Source organism: Protopterus annectens, chromosome 4.part0, assembly GCF_019279795.1.
Source record: "Protopterus annectens isolate FY-2018-M chromosome 4.part0, PAN1.0, whole genome shotgun sequence".
NCBI classification, from domain to species: Eukaryota; Metazoa; Chordata; order Ceratodontiformes; family Protopteridae; genus Protopterus; species Protopterus annectens.
Genome location: NC_056733.1, coordinates 597,297,552 through 597,312,679, shown reverse-complemented (window position 1 = coordinate 597,312,679; position 15,128 = coordinate 597,297,552). Strand labels below are relative to the sequence as shown.

The window sequence follows — 15,128 nt, the reverse complement described above, 5'->3', positions numbered from 1 at the left end:
AAATCAAAAGGTACTTCAACAAAGTATTAGTTTAAGGGTGTGCACACTTATGCAACCAGCTTACTGTACATTTTTTATTTTTTATATTTTTCCCCTAACAGATTTGTTTGTTTTCAATTGAATTGTACAGGTTATAGGTCACATTAAAGGTGGGAAAAGTTTTGAAGTGATTTATTGTGGTCTCTTTTTTTATATCACAAAAACTTGGCATTTTAACAGGGGTGTGTGTACACTTTTTATATCCACTGTGTGGGTGTGTGTATACATATATATATATATATATATATATATATATATATATATATATATATATATCTATATATATGTATATGTATAATATATATATACATACACAATATTCAAATGAGCTACTTAGCCGAATTTGCAGAACTGAAAAAGTATGATCTCCAGAAGCATGCATCTAGGGTGCATGGAATGGTATATTAGGTGGTGGTGGTGTGCCATATTCTGCAAGGTGATACACTTTGCTGTATAGGCTGCTGTACAGTTTCAAAAATTTTTGCTATACTACAGCAAAATAATAATTCAAATGTACAGTAAAACAAAACAGTAATTCAAATGTACAACTATAACCCTCACTGATGTTTCCAAACCTTTGAACTGACACGTACAGTTGCATTTCATGGCTACATAAGATTAGGACTGTGCAAACTCCAGTTTCTCCATCTGCTTCAAACTTGGAATTCGAAACAGTCTAAAATGCTACAGCATGAAATCTCTAAAAATATATCTTTACTCATTAAAATATCAACAAAATTGCCAAAACTTATTTAAAATATTTAAGTTTACTTTAAGAATTGGGCACACTTGTCTTAGAGGTACGCCATTCTTCTCACCTCCAACTCAAACCTAGGTTATGCCTACATCAAAATATTATGACTCAGAGAAAGAGTTGCGACATCCACAAACGTGACAAAATGAAAATGTCTGTCAGCTGGCACCACAATTGTGGACAGTAAGGAAAAAGACCAAGGTAAGCGGTGATGGTAGCAGCAGTTCCCAGCAATGTCGAATCAGACAGATGTTCATCCCACAGGTGGGCATCCTCACTTGGCACAGTATTATGTACGTGTGGCCCACCACAAAAATTGCATGCTTAAAGAAAAATCATACCCCAAAGTCTCTGCCTAAGGTCACACTTACTTATCCCTGAAGATCTCCTTCTCCTGGTCGCTCCACATGTTCATAACCTGGCGTTCCTTGTACACCTTCATAGGATCAGCCATCAGCCCATTCATGTTAATGAACTTGATTCTCTGTTGTTCAGCATCATACAACATGGGTGGAATAACTGCTAACTGACGCATCTGCTTCTCCAAGTTCTTCAGGAAAAGAAAATGTGACACCATTAGAAATGTACAATGTAAGTGTTTTGTTGACCCAATGTGAAAACAAGGAGCATACATACATAAATATGTTGGGCACTGTCTGTACTCGTACAAGGTTGCTAAGGCCTGGAACTCCTTACCTGTATCAATCAGGTCAATACCCTCCCATCTTTCAAAAACCACTCAAAGATTTCCTTGCTAAAATCTGGCTTTGTTCTTGCTCAAAACCAGGACAAACTATATCCCTAAATGTGAACATGTACCTTTTCATTCTTTATACCTCCTTACTCTCCCTTCTCCACTTACTTCCTTACTTCCATCAAATTATTTTCCCTGGCTTTCTCTCTAAATATACCATAAGCCTGTTTTTCCCTCACTTCATATTGCAATTCCTGTTTGTATTAGACTAACTTACCTTTAATTTCTCTATAAACTGTCTAAAATTTCTCTAAACATTACATGATTGTCATATAACTTGCATAGATTCTTAACCAATGTTTTTACATCACGTCTAATTTGTTACAATTATTTAAACTGCAGATGTTTTTGTTTTATTTCTGAAGATTGTAAAATGATTGTTCTTAAAATGTTTTGTAATAAATTTGGAGCTTTTCTCCACGGGCGTCTGTCGAAAATGGGCTTCTGCTGAGTCAAGACTTTCCTGGTAATCAAATGAAAATAAATAAGTAAATAAGACAAAGAAAGAAAGAAAGATACATTACTGTGTCACGGTGTTTACAAACTAACCATCAATCAAACTCATCCTCAACTGGATCTTTTTTAAGCATTAATTCTAAATATAACAGTGTAAAATTAAACTTTCAGATCAGTTTGTAGTCATTTTGTGATCTTGAGACTTTTGCTATCAATCCACATTTATCAGCCAAAGTTACTGGCAAGTTTCTGGCAAAGTATTGTTACACAGAAGATACATTATTTGGGCATGAAAGTGATATCAAATGTCTGTATTTCTTCTATCAAATGTCTGTACTTCTTCTCTTACATTGTTTCTGACAGACTTAGTTGTACATTATCATTGTAACAGCATGAAATTAGTAGTTTTTTTATTACTTTGAGCTCTTTCTTTGTAACACAGCATGCAAACTCAGTGCTGATGATATGGTGTGAAGGACAAAAACAGGCAGGTCTCCAAAATTTCCTTTTGGTTATGCAAGTACAATTGCTGAGATACAGATTAAAAACTGAAGGATATTTACTGACCCAGTGCTGCCATTGTCTTTCAAAGACATACCACTAGCTTACGTTTGTGGAGAAGGCAAATTAAAGTTCTCTGCAGAGGTTCATAGGTTGGTACTAGGCTATCGGCCCTAAGGCCTATGCAAGCCTAGCCATAACAATTCCCTGGAATTTTTTTCCCACAATATTTACTTCTCTGGGCTCCTGTCTAGCAGGGTGACTGACATGATCCCCGGATCCCCGGGGTGAATTTCCTATCTCCCATCCAATCATCAAGGTTCCTTTTGAGCAGGGCCAATGAGGTGCTCTGCTTGACATGTATGGGCAGTCTATTCCAGAGTATGGGGAGTCTCTGGGTCAGGAACCTATCCCTCCAGCATGTTTTGTTCAATGTGATGATAAGGTTTAGATCCCTGGAGCGTGTGGCTCTGAGGGATTGGGATTTCTTTAAGTGGAGCATGTCCAACAGCTCAGGGTCTGACATGGTCTTGTATGTTAAGCAGTGATCGCCTCTGAGTAGACGATATGCCACAGAGTATAGCTGGAGTTTTTTTTAGATGGTCAGCATATGGCATCTGCTTTAGGCCTGTGGTTCTTTTAGTGAGGTATTTCTGTGGCCTTTCCAGCTGTTGCAGATGTCTTGTGAGGTACATACCAAATGGGGCATTATACTCTATAATGGGTCTAATGAGGGATGAGTACAGTGGGACAATGACCTCCTTTTTTCTGGATGAAAAGCCCTTAGTGATGAGGTGTGCACGTAGAAGGATTTCCTGACTGTTGTGGCGATGTGGTTATCGAAAGTGAGACCACTGTCCACTTGTGTCCCTAAGTCTCTCATCACACTTTCTATGTTTAGTGTCCTGCCACCTATGTGGTAGTTCATGGGTACATGTTTTTTTTCCAAAGGGGATGACTATACATTTCTTGGCATTAAGCTTGAACCCATGGCTCTGGCACCAGGCATCTGTTTCTGTAAGGCCCTTTTGTAGAATATCCACATAATTTGGAGATTCAATAGTGGCTCCCAGTTTGCAGTCATCTGCAAACTTTGTTAGCCAGAGTCACTTAATGTTAGCCTGTACTTCAGAGAAGTAGATGCCAAAGAACAGTGGTCCCGGGACTGAACCCTGAGGTACAGAGTGCTTACCAACAGTTGCTTTAATTCTGCAGAGGTAGCCAGACACAATACTGCAAGGCAGTGCTTCCAGAAGACCAATGCTTGCTACACAGTAGTCACATGGTGCAAAAAACTGTTAAACTTGTGACTGGGCATGATCCTTCAGATACAAAATGAAGAACACTCCAGGAAAAAGGAACTAGCCAGAATAAACATTCTGCACTACACACCATGCTTGTATGTGAACATAAATGGTAGGAAGAACACTCAAACTGGCTAAAAGCATGTCCAACCTTAAAACCAAATGAAGCAGTGAGACAGGCATGAGATCGAAGTTCACCTAAGAGGCATACACACGTGCACGAAACAGCACTGTACAGCAGTCATAACAGCTTGGCAACATTTTTACAGCTCAGGGACTAAATATAAAGGCTATACAGATGGATCTAGCTCTCAGCATTATGAAAGCCAACAAAGGTGAAAAGCTAGTCGTCATGGATAGTGCTGCCTATGCCTCTAGAATGATATAAATACGTTATGTCACTGCTATGTGAAAGTGACAATTCATGAAGTGCAGAGCTTACACACATACTGATTATTTTATACAAATATTCTTGAATAATGGTTTTCCCCACAGTAAAAGGGACCAATTATTTAAGAACAGTACTTCCCAGAGTGGCAGTATTGTTTAGGATACCCCAAATTCATAAAAATGAGAGTCATCCAACTTTTAGGCCCACAGTGGCTTATAGCAGTATGAAGACTGAACCGCTAACCTTAATCACTGTGAGCACGCTTAATAAATTGCCCTTTCTGAAACTTATATAAGGGATTCCTTCCATCTAAGGGAAGACCAAAGATTTACAGTTAGTGCACAGTAAGTACAGAGGACTGGCTGATAACCATAGATAATGAGTCCCTTTACAACCCCAGTCTTCATATAAATGAGATGTACGAGTTTTCAAATGTGTTAATAGACAATGGAAAATTCAGATTACAATAAGTAAGACAATTAAATGAATATCTTAATACATTATTGACTAATAATGTTTTTGTATCGAAAAACCAGCAATATTGTCAAATTAAGGGTAGAACAATGAGCTCTGTGAAGGTGCCCAGCTATGTTAACTTATTATGACTATGGGGAAAGTAGGCATATGTACAACTCCAGGACCTGGTCATTCATAAAAAAATGTTAATTTATTGAAGCCAGCCGTTTAGTTGGTTTGGTTCAGCAGTGTATCCATGTTGGATGAATTTATGTATTTTTATCAACAGCACAACATAATTCAATTCATAATATTTACTTAAGTCTGAGAAACAGAGCATTTTCTTTTTTTTTTGGTTTATGAAGTTACTGTTCGTAGATTATTTTTAAGCAATCAATGACCGTCTGGTTACATTTGTTGCTTGGAATCACACCTGCATAGTTAAAAACCAAGGTACTGCTACTCCAAAAACATGCACAAGTTTAACACCCCCACTTTCAAAAAAAACGTGATGAAATGGTCATCTTTATTTAAGTTATCACCAGATGACACTATTTCAGCTCTAAACTACTGTGAACATGTCTGTCACCTTCACTGCTGGGTTGTGATTCCCAATTGGTGTCTGTTTTATTCTTCACAGAGTTGAAAGGTGCTGTTTTAGCTCTGACAGGATTACAGATGGTGTGAGTGGACACTGACAAATGTAGGACATTTTACAGGGTTGCTGTGTGTGGATCTGCAGTTCTGCTACACTACTGCCCACTCATTACGTAGAGATAATTCTGGATTGGGTTTTATAGCCCTATGCGCACTCAAGGCTTAGGTGTTTGATATGTTGTTCAGATTATCTACTCCATTGTGGAGATTTTTATCATTGCCCTTGTCCTACATTACTTGAAAAGATCTCTTGACATGCGCTGGTTCTTTTGTGTCCTAGTTATCTGTTTTGTAACATAATAAAAAAAATGCTGAGACTTAAACTTAACACCTTTGATGGACAGTGTTGGTTAATGCATGGTACTCTGGATGGTGTACCATTAACTGCTTTAATATCTGTCACAAGTGACTTCTGAACAAATGCTTAAGCGTTATTACTCTTACACACTTGTGACTTATTAATATAAGCTCTGGGTACTGAGAACATTTTACTACTTGAGCAATTCTTAATATTTTTACCAAAGTACTACACTATCTTGTTCAAAATGTAAAGTGCTTAGGAAATAAAGTATAAAATAAACATGAATTTCATCTTCAACATGAACACGCTGGAACTAATCACAGGAATTTTGGTGTCAATACTCAACAGGCGGTACTTTGCAATACAATGAAATCACGTGTAATGTATCAGTGCATACGGCCTTGCCTAATTAAAGAACACTTAAGCTTTTCTTTTTCTTACTCACCAAGTCTCTTGGTCCAACACACTGCTAATATCAGGTGGTGTTTAGCTGATTCCAAGTCCTTTCCAAAAAGTATTACTGCTAACCCTAAAGAAATTACTACCACAGCGCTGTCTGAAAATAGTACTAAGGTAAGAAGCATGAAAAAAGTACTGTTGTGTAAAATCTTACCATAACTTTAGATGTCCTTCTTTTCTATATATTACTGTATTCATGACACAAGGGAGTCCGCCTCCGGTGACTCTCGCACGTCTGACCATTTTACAAAAGACAAATGCTACCGCTAGGGTGCGTGTGACGTCCCGCAGCTCTCTCTCTGTGAACATCGGCCATAAACAGATGTCGGGTACAAAACAGACATCAGCACGCATCTTCCTCAGAACTGAATGCCACCGGAATCACTGACTAGAGAGTGGGTACTCAGGAGTCAGGCAAGTGCAAAGAGGAAGGCAGGGTGGGAAACTATACAGCAACATATAGAAGAGGACATCTAAAGTTATGGTAAGATTTTACACAATACTATGTTCTTCTATTCATACGCTGCTGTATTTATGACACAAGGAGAGTGCAAAAGCTCCTGCATTAAGAATATGGTGCAGGAAAAGAAAGTCCAAACACAAGCAGGTGCCCATGGAACCCTTGCACAGCCAAACAGGAAAATTGAAGAAACAAAAAAGCCAGCAAGTGTTGGCAAATGCCACATCCAAAAAATATTTAATTACCATAGGGAAAACAAATTCCCCTATGTCTCTGATATTGTAAAAACAATTACAAAACCATCAAACCGGTTTCGGCTCCTGAGAGCCTTCTTCAGTGATACAAACAATAAAAAAAGTCAAAGTATCAGTACACATCCATATATATGATTAAATCACACATAAAGACCAATCACAGCACTGCATTTACAATTGGTCATTAAGGCCAGGTGAGAACAAAGCTCCAAGTTTTATAATCCATTTTTTCTCCTTGGAGCTAAGTAATTCATGCCAATATTGTTTATCTTTGCATCTTCCCTTAATACAGTCAATAATAACAAATTTAAAGCATGCTGATGCATGTTTTAAACTATGTTTATATAATGCATTACTAATGCGTTTATTTTTAATATCACTCAAATGTTCACAAATTCGAAGACGAAAAGCCCTGGAAGTCTTTCCAACATAGAAAGCAGAACAGTGCAGGAAAAGAAACCCATGAAGGATGGCTCTGGCAAATCCAGCTCTGGCTCTCGAGACAATGTCCAACTTGCAGTGTTTGGTAAAGGTATGGACAGAGGACCATGTAGCTGCTTTTAAAATGGCAGCTGTAAACAGACCCATAAAAAGGCTCCAGAGGAGGACATTTCCCTAGTGGAGTGCGCCTTCACTAGGAAGGGAAGGCTTTTGCCATGGGCAGTGTAGCAAAAGGTGACTGTTTTGGATATAGTACAGTTGTGTACACTTACCATAAATGTAGATGTTCGAGTGTATTCACTGTTGCAGTCATTACATTTTGGTAATCTGCTGGCAGGTTGCGCACATTCGGCCTGATTAACAAAGTCTTGGGTCCTGCGTCGGTTGCTTTCCCTTTTTCCATGACGTCAGGTCGTCAGGGGTATAAAACATGCAGCCGACACCATTACATCACTTTTTCTTGCCCCAGATGTCAGGGGCCCCCCAAATGGAGAGCAATATATATATATATATATATATATATATATATATATATATATATATACGTATATATACACACATACATATATATATGTATATAATATAAAACACAAAACATATACCTCCAAACAAAAGCAAATATACTAAAAAGGCTTTTAAAGATAGTAACAGAAATGGGAGGTATAGTCAGAGAAAAACAGGGGGCTGGAGGGAGGGTAACCAGGACTGCAACAGTGAATACACTTGAACATCTACATTTATGGTAAGTGTACACAAATGTACTATGTTCTTCGTGTTTCACTGTTGCAGTCATTACATTTGGGAAGAATCCCAAAGCTATGGCTGGGAGGATGGATTTATACAGCATCAGGAGCAGCTATTTAGGCCCTGCAGGACAGCAATGGCAAAGCCTGCTCTGGATTTATAGAAGAGAGATAAATGGTAATGTTTGGTGAACGTATGAACTGAGCTCCAGGTAGCAGCTTCTAGAATGTCTCTGGTAGGAACCCCTCTGAGAAAGGCTGCAGACATAGATGCAGCCCTGGCGGAATGAGATCTGATTCCCTTGGGGACAGGTTTACCATGGTGCATATAGCAGAAACAAATACAATGGCTTATCCATTTGCAAATAGTCTGCTTTGAAATAGCCTTTCCCTCTGCCCCTGCAGCAAATGCCACCAATAGTTGTTCAGGATTTTCTTAGAGATTTTGTCCTGTTTAAGTAGAATCTTAGTTGTCTGTGTATATCCAATGAATGCAGAATCCGCTTACCCTTGTTCTGTGGATTTGGGAAGAAAGTTGGCAGATGAATGGTCTGATTAAGGGCCACACTAGACACTACCTTAGGCATAAAGGATGGATTGGTCCTGACAGCCACCCTGTCCGGGTAAAAAATAATGAAAGGCTCCACTGCCATGAGTGCCTGTAGCTAGGAAATCCTTCTAGCTGAAGTGACTGCTAAAAGAAAAGCTGTTTTCCAAGAGAGAAATTTCAGGTCCACAGTAGTAGCTGGCTCAAAAGGAGGTAGAGTGAGTTTTTCCAAAACAAAATTGAGGTCTCGTGCAGGAGATGGTGCTCTCCTGGGAGGTCTAAAATTTTTGGCCCCTCTGAAATACTGCCTTAGCAGAGGATGAGAGGCTCTGTGTTGTAATGAGCTGAAATGGCAGAGGCATGGATTTTTATGGAAGAATAGGCCCTTGGGAAGCATCTCAGTTAAGTATTGCAGAATTTGAGGAATACTGGGCATTGCTGTGCTTATTCCTTGTGCTTGGTTCCAGGCACAGAATCTTTTCCATTTGTCAGCATAAGATTTTCTAGTACTAGGCCTTCTAGTCTCCAAAATGACATCCATTATAGGTTTGCTGAGAGATGTAAAGGGTGAAATTAGTTGTTTAGCCACGCTGCAAGATTCAAAGTTTGGAGCTGAGAGTGCAGAATCTGATAGTTCTGCTGAGACAGTAGGTAAGGTGTCTAAAGCAGGTACCACGGAGGAAGGTGCGACACATTGCGCAGGAGTGGGTACCAGTGTTGGCGAGGCCAGTCTGGCGCAATCAGAATCATTTTTGGTTTCTCCTGTCTGACTTTTAGTATGACTTTGGAGAGCAGAGGCAGAGGGGGAAAGGCATAGACTGATAGGTTTTTCCAGCTGAAGGATAGAGCATCCACTTTCCAAGCTTTTTTGTGATGAATTCTTGTGCAGAATTTGTCCAACTGATAGTTTTGGGGTAAGGCAAAAAGATATATGCCTGGGCTCCCCCATTTGCGTGTCAACATGTTGAAAATTTGTGGTTCCAGTTTCCATTCGTGTGGGTCCATAATATTTCTGCTTAGTTCGTCTGCCAGAGTATTTTGCTTTCCTGGCAGGAATTGAGTTTGTAGATGTATTTGATAAGTCAAGGCCGTGTTCCACAATGCCATGGCTAGTCTGCAAAGGGGGTAGGAATGTGTACCTCCATGCATGTTTATGTACCACATTACTGTGGTGTTGTCTGTCTTTATCAGTAGTTGTCCTGGATGAAAGTAGTCCATGAAGGCTGTCAGAGCATTCTGTAAAGCTAGCATCTCTTTCTGATTGATATGTAGGTGCATTTGATTTGGGCTCCATTTGCCCTGAATGCATCTCTCTGCCGGATGCTTAAAAACCTCAGCTTTGACTGGCTAAGAACTTGCTGTATTCAACTGGACGTATAAGAGAATTTAAATACCTTTATCTGCACTTTTTAAAAAAAAAAATACAGTATTTAAATTGATTTTAACTGTGTTGCAGGAATATTAACTGAACTGGAAGTTAGTCAGTGTTTGCTGAATTTTGTTATTTGCTAGTAATTACAGGTGTGGGGGTAGCCACATTCTTTGATTTCCTGTCCTTGCCTATTTAAGTTGTACAGTGTGAAATATTTTCTGCTTAAAAACCTCAGCTTTGGCCGGCTAAGAACTTGCTGTATTCAACTGGACGTATAAGAGAATTTAAATACCTTTATCTGCATTTTTTTTTCAAAAAAATAAAGTATATAAATTGATTTTAACTGTGTTGCAGGAATATTAACGGAACTGGAAGTTAGTCAGTGTTTGCTGAATTTTGTTATTTGCTAGTAATTACAGATGTGGGGGTAGCCACATTCTTTGATTTCCTGTCCTTGCCTATTTAAGTGGTACAGTGTGAAATATTTTCTGCTTAAAAACCTCAGCTTTGGCCGGCTAAGAACTTGCTGTATTCAACTGGACGTATAAGAGAATTTAAGTACCTTTATCTGCACTTTTTTTTCAAAAAATACAGTATTTAAATTGATTTTAACTGTGTTGCAGGAATATTAACTGAACTGGAAGTTAGTCAGTGTTTGCTGAATTTTGTTATTTGCTAGTAATTACAGGTGTGGGGGTAGCCACATTCTTTGATTTCCTGTCCTTGCCTATTTAAGTGGTACAGTGTGAAATATTTTCTGCTTAAAAACCTCAGCTTTGGCCGGCTAAGAACTTGCTGTATTCAACTGGACGTATAAGAGAATTTAAGTACCTTTATCTGCACTTTTTTTTTTTCAAAAAAATACAGTATTTAAATTGATTTTAACTGTGTTGCAGGAATATTAACTGAACTGGAAGTTAGTCAGTGTTTGCTGAATTTTGTTATTTGCTAGTAATTACAGGTGTGGGGGTAGCCACATTCTTTGATTTCCTGTCCTTGCCTATTTAAGTGGTACAGTGTGAAATATTTTCTGCTTAAAAACCTCAGCTTTGGCCGGCTAAGAACTTGCTGTATTCAACTGGATGTATTAGAGAATTTAAGTACCTTTATCTGCATTTCTTTTTCAAAAAAAATACTGTATTTAAATTGATTTTAACTGTGTTGCAGGAATATTAACTGAACTGGAAGTTAGTCAGTGTTTGCTGAATTTCGTTATTTGCTAGTAATTACAGGTGTGGGGGTAGCCACATTCTTTGATTTCCTGTCCTTGCCTATTTAAGTGGTACAGTGTGAAATATTTTCTGCTTAAAACCTCAGCTTTGGCCGGCTAAGAACTTGCTGTATTCAACTGGACGTATAAGAGAATTTAAGTACCTTTATCTGCATTTGTTTTTCAAAAAAATACAGTATTTAAATTGATTTTAACTGTGTTGCAGGAATATTAACTGAAATGGAAGTTAGTCAGTGTTTGCTGAATTTTGTTATTTGCTAGTAATTACAGGTGTGGGGGTAGCCACATTCTTTGATTTCCTGTCCTTGCCTATTTAAGCAGTACAGTGTGAAATATTTTCTGCTTAAAATCCTCAGCCTTGACCGGCTAAAAACTTGCTGTATTCAACTGGACGTATAAGAAAATTTAAGTACCTTTATCTGCACTTTTTTTTTCCAAAAAAATACAGTATTTAAATTGATTTTAACTGTGTTGCAGGAATATTAACTGAACTGGAAGTTTTGACTCTGCTCTTCAATTAGTCCCACCCACCCTCCCTGTTTTTGTTTTGGTGTTAATCTTAGTGGCCTTGAAACTGCCCGCACCTCTTGTAAATTTGTGTTTGGATACTCCTTCTGGGCCCATCTCATTTGCTCACTCAACTGAGTGCAGTGAGATCATATTCTGATTTCAGGCACTCCTACTGTGTACAAAGAGAGCATCTGGGAAACAAAAAAAAAATTTAAGCTTGTTTCCTGCCTTTTCCTGTTAAGTGGTATAGACTATTTGTAGGCTTCTGAGCCCCCAAGCCCTTCTGTGTTGGAGGGAAGCCTTCTAGCTTAGTTTTTTTTTCTTATAACTAGCCAGTTTTCTAGTTTCAGCACTCAAATCTGTTTCTTTGATCTCAGCACTTGTTCAGAAAAAAAAAAAATTTCATCTGCTTTTACTGCACTTGTGTTTCTACCTACTTTATTTTACTTTTGCATCATCTTAACAGTACTCAATTGTATTTATTACTGCTTGGTGTAACTCATTCTAAGCCTTTTGGTTTAAACACTTGGGCTTCGGACCAGTTGTTTTGCATTGAGAGGGTTTGTAGTCTGCACTGTAGTGGCAGAACAGGTAGCTTACATCCTTCTAGGTTGGGAACTGCTGATTGAGGGCTCAGTGTCTGTTATTCTAAAAGTGTATTAATTCTGGTTTAAGCACTTGGGCTTTCAGGCCAGTTATTTTACATTAAGAGGGTTCGTGGTCTGCACTCTTGTTGGAGGAGAGGCTGGACTCTGCCCTTCTGAGCTGGGAATTTCTGGTTAAAGGCTTATAGTGCATGCATATCTGAACTGCTTCTTACTGAAGTTGGTGCGCCTTGTTTGCTGTGGCATAGACTGGATTCGGGCCTGCTGGATCTAGCTTTGTTTGTGTAACTTGAGCACTAATCCAGGCATTCTCTAAAGTATTCAATTGTATTTATTACTGCTTGGTAGTAACTTGATTAAAGTGTAGCTATCATTCTAAGTCTTTTGGATTAAGCACTTGGGCTTCAGACCAGTTGTTTTACATTAGGAAGGTTTGTGGCATGCACTGTGGTGGCAGGACAGGTAGCTTTCATCCTTCTAAGTTGGGAACTGCTGATTGAGAGCCCAGTGTCTGTTATTCTTAAAGTGTATTAGTTCTGGTTTAAGCACTTGGGCTTCAGGCCAGTTATTTTACATTAAGAAGGTTCGTGGTGTGCACTCTTGTGGGAGAAGAGGCTGGACTATGCCCTTCTGAGCTGGGAATTTTTGGTTAAAGGTTTATAGTGCCTGAATATTTGAACTGTATCTTACTGAAATTGGTACACCTTGTTTGCTGTAGCATAGACTGGATCCAGGCCTGCTGAATCTAGCTTTGTTTATAAGTTTGTTGTTTGTTTGCTTGTTATTTCCCTGGAAAGCTAATTCCACCTAATACGCGGCTTCTCAGCGCTTCTGTGGATCACTAGTGATATCTGCATTGCTTACTGTACTTATTTCCTTGTTTCACTTGAAAGAAAGTTACTGTTTGTCGTTTTTGCATTTAAGTTACCTGTAACACATTGCACTTAAGTTACCTGGCATTTGTTCACTAAAGCAATTATATAAGTCAGCACTAAAAATTAAAAGCACTACACCCTCACTCCCCACTGGCCCTTGTTTTAAATTATTAAGGAATTCCCAATATTATTCTAGCATGTCCAAAGGTCAGTTGTCAATCTCCTCTCCGGTCCAGCTGGTGAATCTGGGAATCTTGAGGAAATGTTACAACTGCCTCATGTACACAAACAACCCTCTCCTCCTCCCAATAAATTCCAACACATGTGAGAGATGCATCCATATAGCCAAACTGGAGGCTAAGCTCTCTCAACTCATTACTGGCGTAACCAGTCAGGAGGAGAAGGAAACCACACTCAGTACAATTCCAGTCTCACATAGACCTACCACGACAGCAGACCAAACACATAAACACACAAAAACATACTCGGAGGCATGATATAAAGGAATTCCCAATACTATTCTAGCATGTCCAAAGGTCAGTTGTCAATCTTCTCTCCGGTCCAGCTGGTGAATCTGGGAATCTTGAGGCAATGTTGCAACTGCCTCATGTACACAGACAACCCTCTCCTCCTCCCAATAAATTCCAACACATGTGAGAGATGCATCCATATAGCCAAACTGGAGGCTAAGCTCTCTCAACTCATTACTGGCGTAACCAGTCAGGAGGAGAAGGAAACCACACTCAGTACAATTCCAGTCTCACATAGACCTACCACGACAGCAGACCAAACACATAAACACACAAAAACATACTCGGAGGCTCTAAATAAAAATCTGCCTAAGCAGCAGAGACCTCCAAAGCAGACACCCAAGCAACCGCTACCCCACAACAAAACACGTGCAACACATATCTCACAAAGCCAGTGTGCCGAACAGTCACAGCCCTTAAGACTAAACAACACACCTGATACACTTGTAATAGGTGACTATCGTCAGGCACACTGACGTCCTGCTCACCAGGCTGAACAAGGAGAGGGTCACGGTGAGCAGCCTGTCGGGCACTAGGATCCGCCACATAACACAAGCACTCAGGTCACTCAAGGCAAGTACAAATATGACTCAGTCATTGTCCATGCTGGTGTGAATGACCTGAGATGTATCTCCCTGGACTACATGAAAAGAGACATAAAGGAGCTCTCTGAGCATGTAGCCCAGGCCGGTATGACCCTCACCTTGGGTAGCATCTTACCCTCACCAAGAATGATGCCACAATATGAAGACAAGATGATCAATTTCAACAATTGGCTTAAGTACTGGTGTCATTCAAAGGGGATCCAATGCATGTCAGCTTGGGATGATATGCTCGACAAGCCACGATGCTTCAGTAGGGACGGCTTGCACCTGTCACCCCTGGGCTTTCAGATATTGGCAAAGGCTCTTGCTACCCCCATAGTGCCTTTTTTAGGCAAAGCTCAAAAGACAAACCCACCTCCATAGGTATCACAAGGGATAAGAAACTAAGAGTAATGCTACTCAATGCCAGAAGTCTAAACCTCAAGATGCACGCACTCGAAACTCTCCTTAGCATGGAGAACATCGATATCTGTGCAGTAACAGAAACCTGGTTTAGGGCTCCCGAGAGCACCCCAGCACTACCAGGTTATACCTCATACCATGCTTTTCGGCCCCAAAACTTGGACCAAACCACAAAAGGAGGGGGAGTATCGATATTCATCAAAGATACCCACACCTCCAAGTTGGTGGTAAAGCACGAAGCATCAGAGACTATCCATGTGCAACTAACAGTGGGTAAAACTGCCTTCCAGTTTATAGCCTGCTACAGACCACCCTCCCAAACCCAGGAACCCCACTCGGCCTTCCTGAGAACAGTGGAAAATATGAAGGTCTCTCCAAACACCATTATATTGGGCGACTTCAACAACCCAAACATTGACTGGGAGCATTACTCTAGCTCCAACACCCTAGCCCAAAGGTTCCTAGAATTTATAAACTCAAA

General features: G+C 39.6%; 1 protein-coding gene across 7 annotated transcripts in view; it reads right to left on the bottom strand.

Moving 5' to 3' along the window:
• The window catches only part of NCOR2 (nuclear receptor corepressor 2), a 3,277,114-nt gene that overhangs the window by 1,334,639 nt on the left and 1,927,347 nt on the right, over positions 1 to 15,128 (bottom strand). For all 7 annotated transcript variants that reach the window (XM_044068530.1, XM_044068534.1, XM_044068533.1 and 4 more), the window contains one exon: positions 1,165 to 1,343. In XM_044068530.1, the coding sequence (XP_043924465.1) occupies positions 1,165 to 1,343 (179 nt within the window). The remainder of the gene's footprint in view (positions 1 to 1,164; positions 1,344 to 15,128) is intronic.